A 23,653-nucleotide genomic window follows, 5' to 3' on the forward strand; every position below is an offset into this window, starting at 1 on the left:
TCTCACTGTTGTGACCTCTCCCGTTGTGGAGCACAGGCTCCGGACGCGCACGCTCAGTGGCCATGCATGGCTCACGGGCCCAGCCGCTCTGCGGCATGTGGGATCTTCCCGGACCGGGGCACGAACCGGTGTCCCCTGCATCGGCAGGCGGACTCGCAACCACTGTGCCACCAGGGAAGCCCTGTATGTTGATTTTATACCCTGCAACTTCCCATTTACTTTTTTTTGAATTTCATCACCACAATCTTGTTTTGCTTCATTTTCATCTTTGCTGTCCAGTTGCCTTTTTTTTTTTTTTTTTTTTGTGGTACGCGGGCCTCTCACTGCCGCGGCCTCTCCCATTGCGGAGCGCAGGCTCCGGACACACAGGCTCAGCGGCCATGGCTCACGGGCCCAGCCGCTCTGCGGCATGTGGGATCTTCCCGGACCGGGGCACGAACCCGTGTCCCCTTCATCGGCAGGCGGATTCTCAACCACTGCGCCACCAGGGAAGCCCCCAGTTGCCTTTTAATTAACCATTTTTGTAAAATGTCATGTGGATTTATCACAAGGAGGCAATATAACTACATGCTTTACTGTCTGTGCATGAAATGAAAAACAAATGTGCACTGACCAATCACTGACAGACTTTGACAGAAGTGATGTGGTTGGTCAGTGATCATGATGTACGTCTATTATTTATGTAGTGATTTGTGGACTGAAGAGCTAGCAGCAAGTTTATACTTTATGCATTACATTTTAGTTAAAATTTAAACCATGTTGTTGGGGTCTGGTGTTATTTAACTATAAACCATGGTAATTGTATCCATTCACATTGGAATCATCAAATCCAGACACCAAAACATTAATATCTGCTTACATTCCTGGATTAGAGGTTAAAGTCCTGAGTTAAATTTGTATTTCTATTTGCAGTAGCCTACTTTCATGTAAATATATACATATATATTAATATGTAAAAATATATGTGTATATATAAAAATGGTATGTATACACACATATAATATATGTATCATCATAGATATAATTAGGTTATGCATAATTATATATAATATGATTATGTATATTAGATTATATTTACAGACTACTTATTGGCCTGCTAAATGCCATATAATGCTGCTACAGACCAGACCTTCACCTGACCACACTTCCCTTCTTATGTTCCGAGACAAATTCTTTGAGTGACTTTGAACTTACTGTCTTTAGTCTAGCCGAACCTAACATTCCTTTTAATTTTTCTACTATCACACCACCTCTGAGTGCTCTGCATTCTTATTACTAGACCATGGTTAGCTTTTATTTCTCAGATCTCCTGTAACTCCACCTTAGACCTTATTTATTAGGAAACTTTTGTCACAGTACACTTTTCCTGGTCATTAATTTTAGTCTTGTCTGGGCTTTTTTTGTAGCACATTGTTCATTCTGCTAATTATTGTAGCTTACTATTGGGTTATAGTTTCTTACATAAACATGTATTACTCTCCGAGACCATAAAGCCAGAACAGTTATTAAATCATTTAGCATAAGTCCTGGCATGTAGTATGTCCTCATAAATATTGGTTTCCTTATATCTTTGCTGTCTCCAGTCAAGATAGTTGAACATGTTAGGGGCTTAATAAATATTTAATTTTAACTTTACCCATGTGGCTGCTTTTGCCTTAAATGACTGCTTCATTATGTAGCTAGATTTCTTCCCCCTTTTACTTGAATCTCCTCTCTTTAAGACTTTTTTGCCTCACTTACATGTTTCCAGTTCTTGTTTTTGCAGTTGTGGATTATTTTAATCTCTTTTGAGTCTCTCTCTTCTATATTTTCTAATTCTCAAAACCTAATTTTTTCTTCTCTGATTGCACACTTAGCATCGATTATAGGCTTACTCTAAGCTTGTACATTTTCTTGAATTATACCACGGAGTGGAATTTGTCTTATTAAATAAGAAATACTAGTATTCATTAAGGAATTATTAGTCTCTAATTATAAATTCAAGTCAAATTGAAAATATCAAAGAATCTTGCAGGGTTTTTTTTTTCCCAATAGAAAAAAATCCTGTGTTTAATTTAACCTATATGACTACACGTTCATATTTTACATGGAAGAAGAGGGGAAAAATATCTTTTTAAAATTTTGGTGCTTGAGGTTTATTGTTATTAGTAGTTGATTTATGAAAATCTGAGATATTTTGACTTTTTAATATTAAAATTGTCTATAATATTTCTACCTGAAAATTTTTAGATATGCAGGGGATTTGCCAAAATAACTTTTATAGAGGTTTTAAGTCTTTTGTGTGCATTTCTCATTTTTGTTTCAGTTGCTTTTCTTAGCACTTTCAACTTGGCAAAATATGCCAGCAGGGTTTCATTTCAAATAGTAAATCAAAATATATAAAATGTGATGAAATTAAATATATAAACCATATATTTAACAGAAGAGTAGAGGATGGTTAAGGAAGATGTTCTAGTTGACCTACTATTGACTTTAAATTCTAATACCATTGGGGTGTGCCATCAGATGGCAAGAAAAATTATTTTATCATTTCACTGAAATCCTTAATTAAGTCTGGTATTGATTAGTCATAGAGTAAGATCAAAAAGGAAGATTTAAGGCCCAGTTTCCAACTTATGAAAAAGTTGGAAAAACTTATTCTACTTGATCTCTTACTTAAAATTATTTAAATGGCTTATTCTTCACCTTAGAGATTATTTTGCTAACAAGTTAATAAAGATTGTGTGGTTAAAAAAAAAAAAAGATTGTGTGGTTCTGGGAAAAAAGAAATAAAACCTTGTCATTTTCTTTTTTCATTTTTTTCCACATTTTTAGGCAAGGCCACGTGAATCTTCCTCCACTTGAGTTCAAACCAGCATTGATGTTGGAAACCTTTAGCATCAGCGCTGTTGTAATGGAAAAGTCTGTGTGCACCCCTCAGAACTCTACCAGTGCTCTTTCTTTTCATGATCTCAACAAGCGTTACTACAATACCTTTCACTGCAACTTTACTATTTCCTGTCAGTCAATAAGCCAGCATGTAGATATGGCTTTAGTTCGTCTTATTCATCAATTTAGTACAATGATAGATGACATCAAAGCGACTCAGACTGACATTAAACTTAGCAGATATACAGCTGGATCAGCTTCTCCAACACCTACTTTCAAGACCAGAAAACATCGGGATTTTCGCTCATCTGACTTCAGCCGCAGTTCTAGAGGAAGTCTTAATGGTGGCAATAGAGTGAATAACGCGAAGAACAAGCGGACCAACAATGAGAACAACAAAAAGGAGTCTCGAAACAAAAATTCATTGGGAAGATCTGAAAGAAGAACTTCAAAAGTGTCTAGGAAAGGTTCAAAAGACGTGGTGGATCATATGACTATCCATATGGATGACTCTGACTCCATTACGGTGTCAGAACAAAGCGAGCCGTCAGCTGAGTGCTGGCAGAATATGTATAAATTGCTTAACTTCTATTCCCTTATCTCTGATCCAACAGGAATACTGGAAAAATCTTCAGAAACATTTGGACCAGCAGGTAATGGATATTTTAATATTAAAAAATTTTTCTGTTTAGAATAGCAGTAATACTAAAAAAGACAAGTTTATTCATCATGTTTTCTTAATGTTATAATTGGATAATTGAAATGCAAAGAAATTGGCAGTCACCCAAGGAGAGAAAATAGTGATGGCGATCAGATATTCTGCTACCCCCTTTTCCCATCCTTCCTAACCCTTACCCAGTATGCTCCTAAGGAATTCACACAGACCTGCTTTCGAACACCTGACCGTACTATTTATTTTCAAATGTGACCATGGGAAAATGTTGAAAAATTTAAGAAATCATCTTGGTGGGGAAGAGGACAAAGAGGGCCAGTTTGGAATGTGCAGGAAAGCAAGGTCAGTTGATGCCCTCCCATTTTGCAGTTGTCACGTCTAAACGTCTATATTTCTGTTCACGTAAAGGAGTCCGGAGCCCTACAGAGCCAACGTGTAAGGTTGTGTTTGAGAATGAACAGGACAGGAGCAGCCTGACCAGGACGCAGAGGAAGCGCAGCGTGGCGGCTGCCGAGCCCCAGCACGTCACTCTCATAGTGTTTGGGGTTGGCATGGTGAGCCGCACGCACCTGGAGGCCGACATCGGTGGGCTAACCATGGAGTCAGAGCTGAAGAGGATCCACGGCAGTTTCACACTGAAGGAAAAAATGAAAGGCAGGTGACGTTCTAACCCTGGGGCGCCTCTTTTCTGAAGAAAGCCAGTGCCATGTCTCACAAATTCCTACGTGGCAATTTTTCTTCAGAGAATGGAACTTCCCGTTTACATGGATCAAGAGTGCTCGTGTATGTAGTTTCTTTTCCTTATTCTTAACGTTTTTAAAAACCTTGTAAGTATTCTGCGCCGAGTTTTACTTCTGAGATTGAAAACGTCCTTAGGCCATTTAATGTCATGAGGCTCCTTAGTGCATGAATGGCCTGTTAAACTACATGTCTAGCGTCATTCCAGTTTCGACGTGTAATGCATATGTATATGTGAATGCAGAGAAATAAAAATCGTCAAGGAAATTTTTTTTAAAGTCGTTTGGAAGTAGTTTAAATTTCATTGTACCTTTAAAGTTATCTTTTGTCATTGAACGTATTATGAATAAAATGACATTTTAATATGAAGTGCAACTCTATTTCCAGAATTCATACACTTTTTTTTTTTTTCACATTTTAAGATGTTTTACATCAAAAGATGACTGAGACATGTGCCACTGCTCATATTGGTGGGGTCAATATTGTGCTGCTTGAAGGGATTACACCAAATATACAGTAAGTGTGGTTTTTTTTTTTTACTATTCTCTTAAACTTGTCTGTTATAGTTTTACAGGAAACTTAAAATTCGTTGGATGAATCCCATACCTACTAAGTTTTGAGATTTATATACTTAATGTTGCCGGACACTGTGATTCTGTCACTAAGAACATCACAAATGAAATGTTCTCAGAAAACTTACTTATTCCTTTTCTAAATTTGGCCTACTGCCACCACTCCACCCTAAAAAACTGACTCCCGGGACATTTTGAGATTGGGTGACAGGAAGAATGATTACAGTGCAAATTTCAGTTAAACATGTGAGATGGAAAAGCTCACATAATTCAAATAGTTAATTATTTAAAACAAAATTATAGTCAGAGAATATAGACTGTCTCTTGATTTTATTCTAACTAATCATTACCTGTATTCATGCCAGGTTTCCAAACTTTATCTTGCCATTTTTTCATTTAAAAAATTTAACAATAAAGCCTATGAGACCCTTCTAATAGTATAGGTAAGCTTTCTGTAGTGAGTATACCATTCCGTATTGCTTTTCTTTTGACTCTTTGCTCTCACCTTTTCTTTATATGTTCTCTTTGTGGATCTGTCCAAAATTGTTCTGGTAATGATTACCTTTATACATGATATTGAGGTCACTATTTGGTTGTCAGGACATTTAAACATTGACTTTGCTCGTACACTTGGGGGTATAAAACTTCACTCCTAATTTCCTTTCAGTGGAGCACTTTTATGCTATAACTACAAAATGTATTTTGATAGTTTAGGTCAGATTTTGAGGATTTGCTCATTCTTAATATTATGACAAGTTAATGTCCTACTGTTGTCCCTTAAAGCATCTATCATGCTAAATACTGACTAAATAGAGGATTTGGTTCAATGTTATAAATATTAAATGTTAGTTGTAATTTGACTCATTACAGGTCTATTCATAACATTTCAAACATGGGTAATGTGATGGCTGTCTTGGGGAACATAAAATGGGTGGATGAAATGGATGTCTAAGTCTTGCTGAGGCAGTTTGAACCTGTATATCTAGAACCAAAGAGTATGTTTCATTATAGCTGCCTAAATGGTCCAGATCACATTTCCTAAGCAGTCTTTCTAAAGACCAGGAAATTCCAGTAGTTGTGAGACAAGATCTTTTCTGATCATTCAGTATGGGAGGAGGGGTATTATTATGTAATAATTACAATCTAAAGGAGTTACCTATCATGGACCAGGAGCCGCCTATACATTATTTTATTTAGTCCTCACCACAGTCCTGTTAACTGGGATGTTTTATCCCCACTTTACAGAACAATAATCGAGATTGAGAAATATCAAAGTGTTTTCCTAAAATGTTTAAAAGTCATACAGTCAGTAAAAAGAGATGCCTGAACCTCTGCACCTTCTACCTCACTGTGATGCTACTGCAGGAAGTCACCACAGACCTTGGGTTTCATGATTCCTTTGTTGAGTCTAAATTTAAAGTATCATGGTCACTTTGACCTATTCAGAAGTACAACAAATTTCTTTAGATGTCTCGTGGGTTTTATTTACTCTTTCCTCTTGAACCTCTTATCTCTATTATCTATTATCTCTTCAGTAAAGGGCTTCAAACAGTCTCTAAATTTGCAAAACATATTTATAAAATTGATTTTTTTTAAAAAAAAGGATTAGTTGATAATTCTTGCCTTAAAAAAAAATCTCAAGCCAAGATCCCTTAACTTTTTCATTAAAAAAATAAAAGTTATTAATTACTCACTGCCAAACTCTAGTAGTGTTAAGACTTTCTGGATTTATTCTTTGGCTTTTCACTTCTAGTTTCAATTAAAAGGAAATGGAACTTTTAAAAAATAGTTGAAAAGTTTCTTGAAAATTTTAAAAATGGGAAATAAAAGCTTTCCAAATGATTGCTCATATTGTCACTAATTTATGCATGAATGTTTATTTGCTTCCTTTTTGTTTTCCTGCTTTCTCTTGAATCTTCATCTGTAGACTGGAGGATTTTCCTACATCTCCTACAAGCACAGCCAAACAAGAGTTTCTGTATGTCATTATTATTCTTTTTCATGGACTTTGTGATTAACATAGTATTGAATAGTTTTAAAGATAAAATATTTAGATTATCTGCATGGCTGTGAAAGTATGTAGTTATTATTTTGTAGCTTTAACATAGATCCTTTTAAAAATTAAAGTTTGCTGATTTTCAAGGAGAATACACAGGTAAGGACTACCTTTTTGGTAATTCATACCTTGTTTTATTGTTGAAAGATTGTAACACTGTAGTTGTCTGTTGTTTTGTGCTTTTTAAAGACCTGTTACAACCCTTGTTAACATTTGATGTGATAATAGAAGCTAAAATTTTTAACTTTGCAAATGAGTTTTCACAAATTTGCAAAACTAATTATTAAAACACTAATATATGAAAATATTTACATTGCTCAACCTTATAATAATTCTGTCTTTAATATGGAGAGAGTTCACTGCTCTATTGTCAGCTTTTATGTATGGCTTTTACTGTGTATCCTTTTGTATTTTGACCGGCTTGATTTGGCCTGTGTATATCTGATATTTTGTGGTAGTGATCTATTTAAATACTTTTCACATGAGTCTTACCACCATGACAATTTAGTATGTTACTTAGGACTGATTTTTTTCTTTCAACCTTTTCTATAAAATTTCAGTATGCTGAATAAATAGATGAATCTGCATATTTTGTTCCAGGCTGGTAAGATTATCAATACCTGGTGAGATTTGTTTCATTGTGTATTGATAATAGGCCATAGTCAAAACATCATCAATCAGCAACCCTTTGTTGGGATTATCTGTGACCTATGTCACTTCATCAGCCAACTAGAAGTACTAAAAAAGAATAAATGCACTAATATTAAATTAGAAAATTGATTGTTTTTGGAAACCACTCTTCCATATTAATATCATCATTAATAATAACAGGTATAGAAAAAATAGCTAATTCCACTTTAGCAGTTATAGTAGCTAGAGAAGATTTATTGTTTCTCTCTTTTATCGCTGAGTTCTCTGGATGTATAATAAAAAAAAAAAATCGGGCTTCCCTGGTGGCGCAGTGGTTGAGAATCCGCCTGCCAATGCAGGGGACACGGGTTCGTGCCCCGGTCTGGGAAGATCCCAGATGCCGCGGAGCGGCTGGGCCCGTGAGCCGTGGCCGCTGAGCCTGTGTGTCCGGAGCCTGTGCTCCGCAACGGGAGAGGCCACAACAGTGAGAGCCCTGCGTACCACAAAAAAAAAAAAAAAAAGAAAAGAAAAATCAGTACTGTATGACTTTAAAGAGGATGCTATTTAATGGCTGAAGATGACATTTTTATCCACTCAACTAATGAGATTATTAGGTTGCATATTATGGCCTGCACACTGTGTTAGGTTTCAGAGATGGAACAGTAAGCAAGTGAGAGGTAGTTCCTGTCATAATGTCACTTATAGGCCGACTCCCTCTTTTTTTAGGCCTTCCTGCTGAGAGAGTTAACATGTAAGGTTACAATTGCCAAATGAGGAAGAAAGCTCCAGTGATTTTTAATAGTTAACTGAATTACATGTGATCCCAACACTCTGTCCACATTGTAGAGATTTCCAGGCAAAACTGAACTGAGGCAGGCAGCATGGGTCAGGGTACATAAATTAGTTTACCTCCTTCTCCTGCCTTTAAAGTCTGGGCCTGCAAGATCAAGGAGGTGGGGTGGGGGTGGAGATAGAGTAGCGATAATGAGGCCCCAAAGTAAATCCTCAAACTCTCAACCGGCACTACAAGAATGGCTAGCCTGCTTTAAAGGCCCTGTGGCCTGGACACAGGAAGAAACAGAAGATGCGGAAAAGTCCTTGCCTGATTAGGCACTGTGGTGGTTATAACAGGCTCACAGTGGATCTGCCCTACCGCCACTGCCAATGAATTCTTGAACCAAGCTTCTTGGTTACTTGCCGTGAACTTTTTACATATATGAGGCATGCCTGGCATGCTACAAGTCTTTACAGTCTTCTCTTTAAAAAGACTTTGACCACTTCTTTCCTGTGTAAAAGTCTTATGTATACTACATGTTTTTTGATCTAGATTAAGTGACAGCTCTTTTAAGAATTAAAATAGGTAATATATGAATAGATAAATCTGAAATTATGAATAGATAATTTATGAATAGATAAATTATGAATAGATAATTCATATTGGGAGCTTGTAAATTGTTTAATTCCTCATTCTGGGTCTCCTTACATCTTTAACATGTACAGTTCGACAAGAGTTCATCAGACATCCTCTACAGTGTCTGTCTCAGTTTGATCGGTGTAGGACTATCCTGTTGTCTAGCTCCAAGGAACATTACTCACGCTGTAGTCATGGGCATCATTTACGTAGCCTACAGTGTGGCAGTGCCCTCTGGGGTTGGGCAGCACAGAGCCCCTGAAATCCTTAACATCAGAATTTCCACTGGAAACACCACAGTAGGATCTACAGTAGGAGAGCAGTCAGCCCCATAGCTTTCTATTCTGACATTCGGTGTATAGTTGAAAATCAAGGGTTGTGTATATGCTTATATAAGCACAAGTAATGTTTAAGCAGACTTCTATAGATTATAAAGGTAAAATAGTAAGATAGGTGTAGAATTTCTTGACTGTCATGATAACAAGACTTCTTTGTAAATGTATGCTTAGTTTCATTCAGTAGGTGAATACTGTTCACAACTAGAAAGCCCTTTGCATTTTAGCAGAGTGTTCTGGCTCATGTTGAAATTGAATTTAAAATGGAATCTCATTGATGATAAATAGTGGTGTTATTTATTAAAATAGTTAAGATTCAAAATTCAGTAACTAATCAGCATCCTAGAATCTATACTCATGCTAGCTAGAACAAATCCATAGATTACTTTTTTCTTTTTTTAGTCAGTGATAGTCTTTGAGAAATAATTTCCTTTGAAGAAGAAAGCAAATATAATTCTCTAGTAATCATTTTTGAATTTTGTATAATACCTGGATTTCACTATCTGTAAATAATCAAAACTTCTAATAGAACCACTGTTACGCTTCTCAAGGTTTATTCTAATAGAAGTTAAATGCAATGAATGGATGATTCCTTAGGTCCTTGAGACTGTAAATAAATTCTCAGTGAACCCTCTGTAGCCTAAGTAGAGATAAATGTGTGTGAACTGACATGTAGTTAATATGAAATTTGCACTTCGTGTGTTTTGCTAAATCTGTTGTCAAGCATTCTTTGCTCATTTGAAAGATAACATAAGTTAAAAGCTTTCCTTTTACTACTGGGCCTTTAGTGGTGCAGTTCATTGACATGAACCTTTCCACTGTGTGTGTCAAGACTGCTTCATCATGGCTTTTGCATACATGATTTATCACATGATATCTGTGGAATTCCACAGTTGTGTTGAGTCATTCTTCTGCTATACTTCTTTCTGCTCATTCATTTCACAAAATTCAGTGAGTGTCTACCATGTTTAAAGCACTGTTCTAGGCACTGGAAAGAAAGAACAAGAAATCAAGAAAGACAGTATTTCTATTTTATATCTGTACCAGTAAAGCTTACCAACTTTTAATTAAGTAGTAGTTACTCATTATGAATTGGACTTCTATCATTTCTTTGCTACATACAATGGAATATTACTCAGCCATAAAAAGAAACGAAATTGAGTTATCTGTAGTGAGGTGGATGGACCTAGAGTGTTTTATACAGAGTGAAGTAAGTCAGAAAGAGAAAAATAAATACCGTATGCTAACACATATATATGGAATCTAAGGAAGAAAAAAAAAGGTCATGAAGAACCTAGGGGTAAGACGGGAATAAAGACACAGACCTACTCGAGAATGGACTTGAGGATATGGGGAGGGGGAAGGGTAAGCTGGGACAAAGTGAGAGAGTGGCATGGACATATATACACTACCAAATGTAAAACAGATAGCTCGTGGGAAGCAGCCACATGGCACAGGGAGATCAGCTAGGTGGTTTGTGACCACCTAGAGGGGTGGGATAGGGAGGGTGGGAGGGAGGGAGACGCAAGAGGGAAGAGATATGGGGACATATGTATATGTATAACTGATTCACTTTGTTATAAAGCAGAAACTAACACACGATGGTAAAGCAATTATACTCCGATAAAGATGTTAAAAAAAAGGAAAATGCAAGTTAAATTTCTTCCTTCTCATTAATTTCTTTTAACATATTAGATGATTGTTAGATTAATTTCTTTGGCTGATTAGATTTTAAGAGCATAGTGAGTGTTTTTTTTCTTTTAATTTTCACTGTTTATATTTTCTTAGTGGTTGTACAGATGCCTAAAATAAGTTGAAGAAAAACAGAGTTCTGAATGGGGAAAAATGTCAAAATGGGATTTTGTGTGTTGTATATGTGTAATATGTCAGTGTATTCTCTTCCATGTAAGCACATACATACATTCTTCTGTGAACTCTTTATTAAACAGAATAATATTCAGTACAAACAGTATAAAATGTATGTCCATAGTTTTAGAAAACATTATTTTTTTAGTGTGATTTAAATGCATGAAAAATCTTGTAATTTACTTCATTGAATGATTTTAAAACATTTGTCTTGCTCTCAAAATACTTTTTCAAAATTTCTCTTTACTCGGCCATATTTTAATGGTCTTCCTTCTCTTTTACTAGAACTGTAGTGAAATGTAGTATTGCCAAGTCCCAAGCCCTCTACAGTGCCCAGAGGGGGCTGAAGACTAACAACGCCGCCGTGTTCAAAGTGGGAGCTATCAGCATCAACATCCCCCAGCACCCTGCCACCTTACACAGCATGATGGTTCGAAGTTCTCACCAACTCTCTAAGCAGATCTCAGATCTCATTAGACAGCCCTCTACAGTGTGAGTTATTTATTCAAGATCTGTGATTCTATATAGTATTTCATTTCATTCTTTGCTGTGTTCACAATAGTTTGGAGGAAGACGGAAGGTTACATCTAAGTGGTGACTATTATGATGGATAGTGGGGCAGGTGAAAAGTAGCTAAACATGATTGTGGAAGAATCATATTCTGGATATTATTAAAGTACTATGTCACACATGCAATTGTCAGTCTTTCATACTGCATCAGTAAAGCTTAAGAGATCCTAGAGATTAGTGGATATTATAAAGTGATACTAATAAAAGGCAAGCTGACAAATTTTAGGATTGTAGCAATATTTCTTTACTTTGAACTCACTGAAATTTGTGAGTGCATAGATTTATAAAGTTGCAGTGGCCATTTATGTCCCATGCGTGGTTTTGTGCTGACCTCTATGTGAGATTATTGTACATGGTTCAAGGCCGGATTTGAACATACCATTTAAATATTTTAAAAGGCAGTAAATGGGACCTTTGCACAGTAACCTTTATTCCCTGGGTCTGCATTTCCAAGCTTTCTTCTTGGTCTCCAAAGTTATAGCTAATGAATAACTAATAAAAATATAAGTAAAAGGTAAAAATTTGTCTTGTTATGCTTCCTTTTTCCTAACCTGTAAGGTAGAAAAACACTAGTGTGTATTTTGACAGTGTCTTAAAGCAGTGATTTTTCCAGTTGTCCTATCTAGATCTCTAATTCTGATGTAATATTAATTCATGTCTGGTTGACTAAGCAGTAATAATTTAAACATGTTTCTTCTGTCAGTGGAATATGGAATCCAGAATGTGTACATGAGCCTTAGTTATAAAATACCCTAAGGAATTTTTCCTTATTAGAATGTATTGCCAGTGGAGTGGAGTAGTTAAAAACAAAAAAGACTCTAGAGTCAGATTGACTGAGTTCAAAAACTGATTTCACCACTTTCTCGCTATACCTCATTTGTAAAATGGAGATAATAGTACCTAATCAAAGGGTTTTGTGAGATAAATAAAGTATATGAAATACACAAAGCAGTAAGAATAGTACCTGGCACATAGTAAGCACTCAAATAATTACTGCTGTTGTTGGTTGGTGTCATTAACAGTGCTAGTAATAGTAATAATATTAACAATCAACAGTAGAGTGCATAATGGTTAAGTCATGGAATTTGGAATCAGACAAACCTCCAGTTTCACATTAATGATGTGAATGGCTTTGGCAGTGTAACATTCAGTTTATATTGTTATTACTTCGTCTTGTTTACTTTTCTAGATCATCATTTTTCAATGGCTGTTCTGAGGAAGTCTTAATATGATCTGGTATTAGAAAGAAAACATCTGTTCATAGTTTATTTTTGTTCTTTTACATTGAGAACACCAATTTTATACAATTTTAATTTTATACAATTTTAATTTTATTAGTAGCTGTTCTAATTGTCCTTTTTAAACTTTTTTTTTTTGCTTTATAGCCCACAGCCTGTAAAAGAAGATATTGCAACCCCCCTCCCTTCTGAAAAAACCCCAACAAGTGTTAATCAAACTCCTATTGAAACAAATGAATTTCCTCAGCTACCAGAAGGTTTAGAGAAGAAGCCTATTGTCCTTAAATTCAGCACCATGTTAGATGGTATAGCCATCGGAGCAGCACTTTTACCATCTCTGAAAGCAGAATACAAGATGGGAAGAATGAGAAGTCATGGCATGACAGGTAACATTGAAGTTTGAATTCATTCTTAAAATTTATGACTGGTTTAAGAAATTAGTAATATTTTGGTGAAACAAATTTAGTTTTATAGATTTTTTATGAAAATTTAAATAATTTTAATCAAAACACTTTTAAATTTCATTAACGATGTTCTTCATTCAGTCAAGTAAAAATAGCAATACGCTTCCTTGAATGACCAGCATGGACCCTGCTTTCATTTGAACTCTTTAGAGTTATCCACTCTTTAGAAAACATTTCCAACTTAAAACTTAAGTTGAATATATGTCTACATTGTTAGGTTCTTATAGCCTGAATAACTTGGTTTATTTTCACATTGAGTACATTTAGCTTAAATCAGAGGTTATTTGACTTCTTCAAAATAGCTATTTTTATAAGATTTTGTGATCCTTATGTATCCTCTCCAAAAGCACTTTGCTGTTGTATTTTTATTCTGAAATGTATCATGTAAACAAAAGTATGTCAGTTACATTCACACAGTTTATAGAACTGTAAACTCACCCACCAATTACACATCCTAAGAATTAAAACATTACCAGTACTTTGTTGTTTTTTTTTTTTGGTTTGGTTTGGTTTTTTTTGCGATACGCGGGCCTCTCACTGCTGTGGCCTCTCCCGTTGCGGAGCACAGGCTCAGCGGCCATGGCTCACGGGGCCCAGCCGCTCCGCGGCATGTGGGATCTTCCCGGACCGGGGCACGAACCCGCGTCCCCTGCATCGGCAGGCGGGCTCTCCACCACCGCGCCACCAGGGAAGCCCGTTAACCAGTACTTTGAAGGCTCCTTCAATGAATATTATTACTACCAGATAATAGTCCCCATGAGTGCTTGGTTAATAATCACTATCATGAATTTTGTGTTATCCATTCCTTTGCTTTTCTTTATAATTTTATTACATGGACATATACTCATAAATGACCAATTTTGTTGTAGACTGTTTTAAACTTTATTCATACAAAGTCCCACTAATGTGTATTTTAACTTGGAATTTTTTTTCTTTGATTTATTTATATTCATCCATGTATCTTTGGTTCATTCATTTTCAGTGAAATATAGTAGTCCATTAAGTGATTATATCACAATTTATTTATTCTGCTATTGATGTACCTTTGCCTTATTCTTTTTTTTTGCTATTACATTTGTTCTCATACACATTTTCTGGTACATATGTGCAAGAGTTTCTCAAGGATATTTACTTAGGAGTGATACAGCTAGATTATAGGGTAAATGCATCTTCAACTTTACTAGGAAATATAAAACTGTTTTCCTTAGTGCTTGTGTCCACCAGTTTTTACCCTCCCATCAGTATTAGATTGGAGTTCCCACTGTTCTGCATCTTTGCCAACACTTGGTATTATCGACTTTAAAATTATTGCTTGTCTGGTAAATGTGGAATGGTATCTCATTGTAGGTTTAATTTATGTTTCTGTAGTTATTAATGGAGCTGAATTTTTAAATATGATTAAGGGGTCCTTATATGTTTTCTTATATGAAACACCTGTTGGTGGTTCTTGTTTGTTTTCTGCCCATTTGACCATTGAGTCATTTGTATTTTTCTTGGTTCACAGAAATTCTTTGTATGTTTTGTATATTAAACCTTTGATGTTATATGTTCAACATATATTGTCACCCAGTCAGAGGCTTATTTCACTTTTTGATCTTTTGATCAACATATAGTCTTAATTTTAATGTAATTGAATTAATATTTTCTTGTTTTATTGTGTGTTTTTATGTCTTGAAGAAGACATAAAAATATAAATTTTTATATCCTTCTGTTCCCAGGATCATGAGAAGATTCTCTCATATTTACTGTTAAACATTTTTAAGTTTTGCTTTTCACATTTAAGTTCCTAATTTGTAAGGAATTGAGTGGTTGTTTCTTCAGTTTGGTATGGAGTAGTATGCATAACCAATTATCTCAGTATCATTTATTGACTAATCTGTTCTTTTTTTCAGTGATAGATAATCCAACTTTATCATCTTTTAAGTGTTTATGTATATGGGGGTCTATTTCAGAGATCTCTATTGTGCCTCAGCAGCCTGTTTTGCACCAGTGTCATACTGATACTTGACTTTTCCTTTTTTTAGAAGTTGTCCTGGTTATTTTTGTTTATTTGCTCCTTCAGATACATTTTAGAATCAGTTTGCCAAATTCCCTGAAAAAGCCTGTTTGGATTTTTATAGAAATTGAGTTGAATCTATAGATTTACTTGGGGGAGAATTAAAAATATTGATTGATATTGAGAACTGACATAGTATTTAACCTTCTTATTCCTGTATATGTCTATCTCTCTGTTTCTTTAGGTCTTCTTCAATGTTTTTCTATAAAGTTTAAAATTTTTCAAGTTAAGGTTTTTGTGTATCTGTTGCAAGACATTTATTTAGTTAGATACCTAGGCGCCTTATGTTATTGTAGTTATTACAAATGGTATATTTTATAAATAGCATTTTAAACTAGTGGTGGTATGTACAAATGCACTTGATCCTTTTTTGTTAATCTTATACTCAGCAACCATATTAAACTATTTTATTATTGCTAATAAGATTCTGTGGAGTTTCCTAAGTAGATATTCATACCGTGTGCAAATAATACTTTTGTTTCTTCCTTTCCAGTCTTTATGCCTTTTTATTTTTCTTATCTTACTGTGTCTCTACTACCAAGTTCAGTAAAAGGGGTACTGTTGGCATCCTTGTTTTACTCACATTTTTTAAGGGAATTAATGTTTCACCAGTGAATATGATGTTTGCTGTAGGTTTTTGCTGGGTTATTTTTATCAGGTCAGGATAAGTTACTTTTATTCCTGGTGTGCTAAGAGTTTCTATGAATGATTGGCGAATACTTACTATTGGATATTTTTTTTCTGCATCTGTTGAAATTAAAATATTTTTCTCCTTTATTAACATGATAAATTACATTAATTTTAAAAAACACATATACATATATGTGAATACATACATACATGTATGTATTTTTGTGTGTATGTGTATGTATTTATTTCTGCCCTCTAGCATTTTAGGCTTTCTTTATTGAGAGGGGTTTTGCTGAACATCTCTTCTTATCAGAAACAGAAGCACTTTAAAGTGAATTTCCATATTTGGCAGAGTCAGAAGTGTTGGGCCTTCAGGTATTGGGCTAAATGGCTCTTCTTGTCTGCTTATTCAGGGCATCCATGAAATAGAAGAGTCAACAGAAGCAGCAAATCAAAAGCCGAATAGTCAGTTTAGAACTAGGATGATATGAATATTTAGGAGCAAAGAAAACATGTTGTCAAACATCCAGTCAGATAACAACCCATAATTCTTTTTGCAATAAAGGAAAGGGACAAAAACAGTAGGAAAAAAAAAGAGGCTATACTAGTGATAAGGGACGACCTGAGACCTAGTATTCCTTCAGTCTGTGTTTTTATTTGGTGATGCTAGTGGTAGTAATAGTAGTGGTAGCTACTGTGGAGGGCAGCCCGCACCCCTTGCAGCCTGCAAGCCATAGTCAATGACTCTGTCTGGCTGGAGTGCTGAGTAAGAGGAGATCAGAGCAGTTGTGGCCTATCTGGCCTTTCACAGTCGCACCAGTTGGTGAGAGAGCGTGTTTCTGTTTATGGATAACTCATTCCAAGTATAAACGTTACTGTACAGTGAGTGAATATAGTGAATGTGACATATAGGAGGTGACCTTTAATTAGTATGTGGAAGAAAGAGAATTATTTCTGGCACAATCGAGAATACTAGAAATATATAATAAATTTTTAAATGTAGGCAAAATAGGCTGTTTAATGTTTGAGTGGAGAGAATTGCTTATGTACAGAACAGTATCAGTAGATTTGATCAGTTGGAAAGGAACATGCACATATGCATTATGTACTAGGCAATAATAGATCTTGATTTTAACAAGGTTTTTGCTACGCCTTAATGTCCTCAATAAATAGTTGGAGAAATATGGCCTGAATAAATAGTACAGGTTGTGTATTTATAATTGTTTGAACAACTACATGCCGAATTGTTGATTTAAGTGTTTGGAACCAACAGTAAACTAAAACTCATACCATATTCTTATTTGGAATATGGTCCCATTATTATTGTTAAGGTCAAAGATACATGTGTTTGTAAAATTTTATACTTGACGAATGTTTCCATTGAGTATAATGTAGTTGATTTGACAATTTCACTGTTTCCTTCCATACTGAGTCAGGATCAAGAGGCAAGTTATCAACTGCTAACTATTCTCTGTGAATAAAACACTGTGTGGATTGCTGTTGTTTTGTTTTGTTTCGCACTTTAATTTCTCTTCTTTTAAAGGCAATTTCTTTTCTACCTTATGTGAAATAAAGAGAACACTTACAGGTGTTTCTCTAGCACCTAACACAATGCTGGGCACCTAGTAGGCTTAATAAATGATATTTGCTGGCTTAATAATACTGGCTGATGCTTTATAGTAACAATACATGTATTTAAAGATGGGAAGTATTTTATAAGCAAATTTAAAATATCCTTCTCGTATCTTTCAACATAGGTTTGGAAAATGCATACTTTTTTTTATAGACACGATTTATTGAACAGAGTAAGGAACGAATGAGCGGCTGAGCACCTGAACAACAAACAGTAACTTTCCTTATTTCTTACAGGTGCACAGACTAGGTTTACATTTGAGCTGCCAAATCACAGACTGCGTTTTACTTCAAAAGTTTCTGCCACAGACATGTCAACCATTCCTCCCTCTGCCAGTCTTAACCTTCCTCCCGTTACTATGTCGGGGAAATACATCATGGAAGAGCACGATAGTTACTCGGAGCAGGTGTGGAGTATCGATGAGCTGCCTTCTAAACAAGGGTACTATTTACAGGGAAATTATCTACGTTGCGTGGCAGAAGTAAGTTCACTTTTTAACTTTCTTACTCTTTGTAATTTAGGGGCCTTCAAACTTTAGGTGTACCAAAGTATGTAGTGATCCAAAAAATCATCAAATCATTTATTCCTACAGAATTTTGTACTGTGTTTGGCTGTGTGTGTGTGTGTGTGTGTGTACATGTTTATGTGTTTGTGTCTCTCTCCTTATAGTTTTATTTAAACATGCCTTTTTTTCTTGTTTTAATCATCTTTGAATTCATATTTATTATATTGGGGTTCACATGCATCTCTACAATATTTTCATGATTCATTTGATTATAAAAACACTAAGGGTATCTAACATTTGTCAGGTGCTTCTTCATATTCATTGACTTGTACAATCCTTAAATCAATCCTTTGAGGCAGATATTTTATTCTCATTTTACAAGTAAAGAAACTGAGCCGTTAGAGAGGTTACATGGTTCATCCAGGTATACATGCTTATTAACAGTATAAAGGTCATACAGAGATAAAATGATTACAAGCAGATTCACAGACTAGTTTCTTTACTAAGGCAATTTGAAAGCCAGCGTACATGATTCCATCATTATTTTTTCCCCTTATATGTATACAATTATCACAAGTTTAAAAAGCATTTGGATATGTTTTCATTTGATTTGTGGTAAGTAGGCCATTTGTTATCATCCTAATTTGTTATAGTAGAAAATCAAATTTAGAGAGATTAAATAACTTTCCCTAAGTCTTCCAACTATCACATGAGAGATGTAGGAGTCACACAGTGTGCTTGTCCCTCAGCTTGCTTTGTCAGTTTGTCAGAAACAGTTGCAACCTTATCAAAAATCAATTTGCCAACTCTTTGTTTTATAAATTTTATTCTCTAGAATCTGAAGTATCTATAAGAATGCTCTTTGGTGTCTTTCTAGAAATATTACAGCTAAGTAGGATATGTTTAAGTCTGGTTTACCTTCTTTAGACTCTGCTTGTCCTAGAACTTCTCGTGTACAAGATGCTAGAAGTCAAATATTTGTTTACTAAAAGGTGGATTATAAAGCATATTTCATTTGTGCTTTCTACACTGAAAAAAAAGTGTCCCAGACTGTAGTTTAGCAATACTATTATTAATGCTTCATTTGACAGAAAATAAAACAAATCAAATGCAGTATATTGCATAGTTCCTTACTAATGTTAGCTATTATAAAGGTATAAAGTTTGTAATTGGGGCAGAACACCATCCCAGATTTACTAAGAATGCAGTTAATTACAAACATTCGAAAGAATCTAAAGTTGCATCTCTCTGAGAGTTGCCCATTTAACTATGGCCTAAAATAGACACATGTGAAAATCATCTTTGCCCATTTGATACTACTATATATAACATAAAAGTGTCCAGTGAAACTTATACTTTATGTGACTTCTCACCTAAGAAAAGACTGCTACATCTCTTTTGCTGTTAACTTTTGATCAAAATATGGACACTATCAAAGTGACAAATGTTGAAGCATTTGCCTTACTCATAAGGATGTTTCAATTCATCATTAATATAAAACTCAATTCCAGTTAGGGCCGGCTTTCTATTTAATCTGTTTATCAACTAATTCTTGCCAGAAATTTTGGGCTTTATACTAATCATGGGACATGTATTATAGTAAAGCTGACTTTAGTATATCTGATTTGCTAATTTGCTCAAATGTAGCTTCATGAGAGCCATAATTTTCTTATTTTTATTCACAGCTGTATCTTTAGCACCTAATGCAGATGGTCAATAAATATTTGAATGAGTAAATACATTTACTTATACTGGTCCATCTTTCTAACTCTACAACAGTGGTCATTAAAAATAAATATTACCCTACATAAAATTTCAATTTTGCAATTAGCAAGTTACATACAGTATAATTTTCATTCATTTTCAAAAGATTTCTCATACCTTATTGGCTACTGTTATTTTAAAATATGGGGCTAATGGCTCATAACAATGTCAGGCCAGTACAGTATTGGGGAATCTGAGTATTTTTAACCCTTCTTCAGTATTTTAATTTCAAATAGCATGTAGATAATTGTTTTTCCTCAGAGTTTGGGATGACTTATGTGAGATGTATTTTAAACTAATATAGTCAGTATGTTAATCTAATATTCTGATTTTGTTTGGCAGGTTGGTTCCTTTGAACATAATCTTACAACTGATCTTCTAAACCACTTGGTATTTGTACAGAAAGTGTTCATGAAGGAAGTTAATGAAGTAATACAAAAAGTTTCTGGTAAGATGATTTGATACCTTATAGTGCAGAACATACAGCAGGTTTTTATTCTCATTGGCTATATGATGGTCCATGTACCAGTGGTGTGAGTACTGATCCTATCATTTAGATGAAATTGTTGAGTAACTCCCTAAAAATTCTGCATTTCTTTTATGGCTTTCTCACCTACAGATTCTTTTGCTTATTACTTTTTTCATATGTAATATATGCATTTACAATTTATAAATTAAACAAAGGTCCCTTATGCTTCCCTTCCAAAAAAAAAAAGCTTAGTGTGTGTCTGTTAACTAAACTAATCTTAATCATTTGGGAACAAAATTTAGATCAGTATTAAGATTTTGATTTTAATCTGTATCAGATGGTGACTGTATGCTGGCCACATGGTAAATTGTCTATTGCAACCCTTATTATATTTTTGCTATTCTTCAAGATCAGATTATAAGTGAGCTTCTTAATCACTATTTTATGTTTTAACCGGAAATATATGTTTGATTTAAACAGTTAATTGATTATTAATTCACAAGGTAAAGTATTAAGAGGCATTAGGGTGGAAAACAAGTTGACTGTATAACAGTTCTTGAGGCTGAATATTTCAGTATGAATATAATCATGTTAAAATAATAGTTAAGCCTCATCTATAAATTGGCATCAAGAGGAGATTCCTCTGGGCTTCCCTGGTGGCGCAGTGGTTGAGAGTCCGCCTGCCGATGCAGGGGACCACGGGTTCGTGCCCCGGTCCGGGAAGATCCCCCATGCCGCGGAGCGGCTGGGCCCGTGAGCCATGGCCGCTGAGCCTGCGCGTCCAGAGCCTGTGCTCCGCAACAGGAGAGGCCACAGCAGTGAGAGGCCCGCGTACCACAAAACAAAAAGAAAAAAAGAGGAGATTCCTCCATGTTGATGGATATTTTACAAATTTATTAAGTATCTAGATAGTATATTATAATTGTGATGAGTTCTCTGAATGACAAGAAGAAGGTGCTATGTCTGTGTCAAAGGAGAAACTAACGTAGTTGAAGGAATCAGAAAAGGTTTCACAGAGGAAGTCATATTCAAAACCTCACAAGTGAAGTCTCATTTGGCAAGAAAGGAGAAGTAGAGAGGATTCAGGCAGAGCTTATGGACCAGTATTTGATAAGGCCCTGAAGGAGGACAGAACATGGATTAGGGAATTAAATTATGTAGCAGCTGTGTGAGCAAGAGATTTTCCTGATTCTCCTGGGTTGGTTCTGGTTGTATCTGAGGTCAGGAAGCTACTTAATGATCACATTGAAGAAGCCTAGCAGAGCTATAGAATTTTACAAGTTAATATAAAAATCAGACCAATTGGTAGTCTTGGAATTTTTCTAAAAATGGTTGAATACAAACCATTAAGGGAGGGATGACTACATAGCAGAAGCCCCTTCTGCCACTGAAGGTGTCTCGTCTAGGAGACCATACAGAAGTTTTAATGTGGCCCATTTACCTGGTTGATATCACTTTAGAACATTGTCTATAATGTGAAAGTAAAGAATATTTAACGTTGGTAAATTTTTATGAGTTTTAAAGAGTATTTTCAAGACTGCTATTGCTGAATATGTATAACTAAAAAACAAACAGACTTTTCCATTAACCTTGTATTTCTTAAGGTAAAAAGCTAGGATTATAGAGTTTCCCGTATTAGTCTGGTACTGCAAGCTGTCAAAGTGGTTTTGATGAAAAAGAAAGGCTTTTCTTAACCTTTGAATTACATTCAGTTAGGAGTTATAAGTAAAGTGTACCCCTAGGTCTATGAATAATGAACTGGAAAAGAAGACTGGAAATTAATGTTCTAACCATGAAGACGTGCTAATCACTGTGAAGAATAGAGAAATCAGATAATGATGCCAAAGTCATTTAGTGGCTAGATCTGCTCCCTGAACCATTCCTTCCTGACGGTAGAGACAGCATGAACCCTAGGAAAATAGCTGAAATGTAAAATAAATCACATATCATCCAGTTGGCCCAGGGCCTCATGGAGCACAGATGTTCCCTTATCTTTTCAAAACCAGAGAATGTAACAGATTATTGAGAGGGAATACTTAGAATCCCTGTAGCCACATTTCTTAGTATTCTAATCTCTATATTGCTTCCCTACTTTCCCATAATCTTCATGATTATTTTCCTTATTTGTTTCTTAAACTTTTTCCTCCTGCTTTTCCTTCATGTTACATTTAGCTTTAGGACATTTTCTGTTGCATAGGAATACTCATGTTCACAATCGTCATCAAGTTTGCTAGGAAAATTCTTTTTTGAAGAATCAGTTCTTATAATGTTATTGCCCATGGATTGCCTGGGTTTCAGAAAGGTGTAGAGAAGCACTGACTTAGTAAAGAGAAGAGGTCTATTTTTGAGTATGTACAGCCATTTGTATGTAATGAGAAATATATATATATAGTGAGGTTACCTTCTTACAATTGGACCAGGTCTATATTTAATTCATAACAAGGTAAAAACTGTGGAGTTAATGTGACTAATAGTGTCTCTGATATTTCTATAAACTAAAAGTATTACGTAATACATTTTGTAAGAGGCAGAGCTTGTCTTTTAAATTAAAAAAAATTTTTTTCTGAAACTATATAAAAGATATTCAGGATAGTGATAGATGAACAAAACAAATAGCCTTTTTTAAAAATCGACTTTATTTTTTAGAACAGTTTTAGGTTTACGGCAAAATTGAGGGGAAGGTACAGAGATTTCCCAGATACCCTCTGCCTTCGGTCATGCGTAGCCTCCCCCATTATCAAAGTCCCCCATTAGAGTGGTACGTTTGTTACAACTGACAAACCTACATTGACACACCATTATCACCAAAAGCCCATAGTTTACATTAGGATTCACTCTTGGCATTGTACATTCTGTGGGTTTGAACAAGTGTATAATGATGTGTATCCATCATTATAATATCCTACAGAGTAGTTCCACTGCCCTAAAAATCCTCTGTTCTTTGCCTATTTATTCCTCCCTTGGTTGCTTCCAGGTTTTGGCTATTATGAATTAAGGTGCTATAAACATCCATATGCAAGTTTCTGTGTGGACATAAGTTTTCATCTCCTTTTGGTAACTGCCAAGGTGCAAGATTGCTGGATCATATGGATCATATAAAAGTATGTTTAGTTTTATAGGAAACTGCCAAACTGTCTTCCAAAGTGACTGTACCATTTTGCATTCCCACCAGAAA

General features: G+C 35.2%; 1 protein-coding gene across 7 annotated transcripts in view; it reads left to right on the forward strand.

The window, feature by feature from the left end:
• BLTP1 (bridge-like lipid transfer protein family member 1) overlaps positions 1-23,653 on the forward strand; it is a 207,117-nt gene that overhangs the window by 126,213 nt on the left and 57,251 nt on the right. For 6 of the 7 annotated variants that reach the window (XM_059067561.2, XM_067036610.1, XM_067036614.1 and 3 more), the window contains exons 47-54: positions 2,815-3,521; positions 3,950-4,195; positions 4,702-4,795; positions 6,779-6,829; positions 11,435-11,641; positions 13,105-13,343; positions 17,977-18,221; positions 20,352-20,457. In XM_059067561.2, the coding sequence (XP_058923544.1) occupies positions 2,815-3,521; positions 3,950-4,195; positions 4,702-4,795; positions 6,779-6,829; positions 11,435-11,641; positions 13,105-13,343; positions 17,977-18,221; positions 20,352-20,457 (1,895 nt within the window). The remainder of the gene's footprint in view (positions 1-2,814; positions 3,522-3,949; positions 4,196-4,701; positions 4,796-6,778; positions 6,830-11,434; positions 11,642-13,104; positions 13,344-17,976; positions 18,222-20,351; positions 20,458-23,653) is intronic. The other variant, XM_067036612.1, reaches the window with a different exon arrangement.

Source organism: Kogia breviceps, chromosome 6, assembly GCF_026419965.1.
Source record: "Kogia breviceps isolate mKogBre1 chromosome 6, mKogBre1 haplotype 1, whole genome shotgun sequence".
Lineage (NCBI taxonomy): Eukaryota > Metazoa > Chordata > Mammalia > Artiodactyla > Physeteridae > Kogia > Kogia breviceps.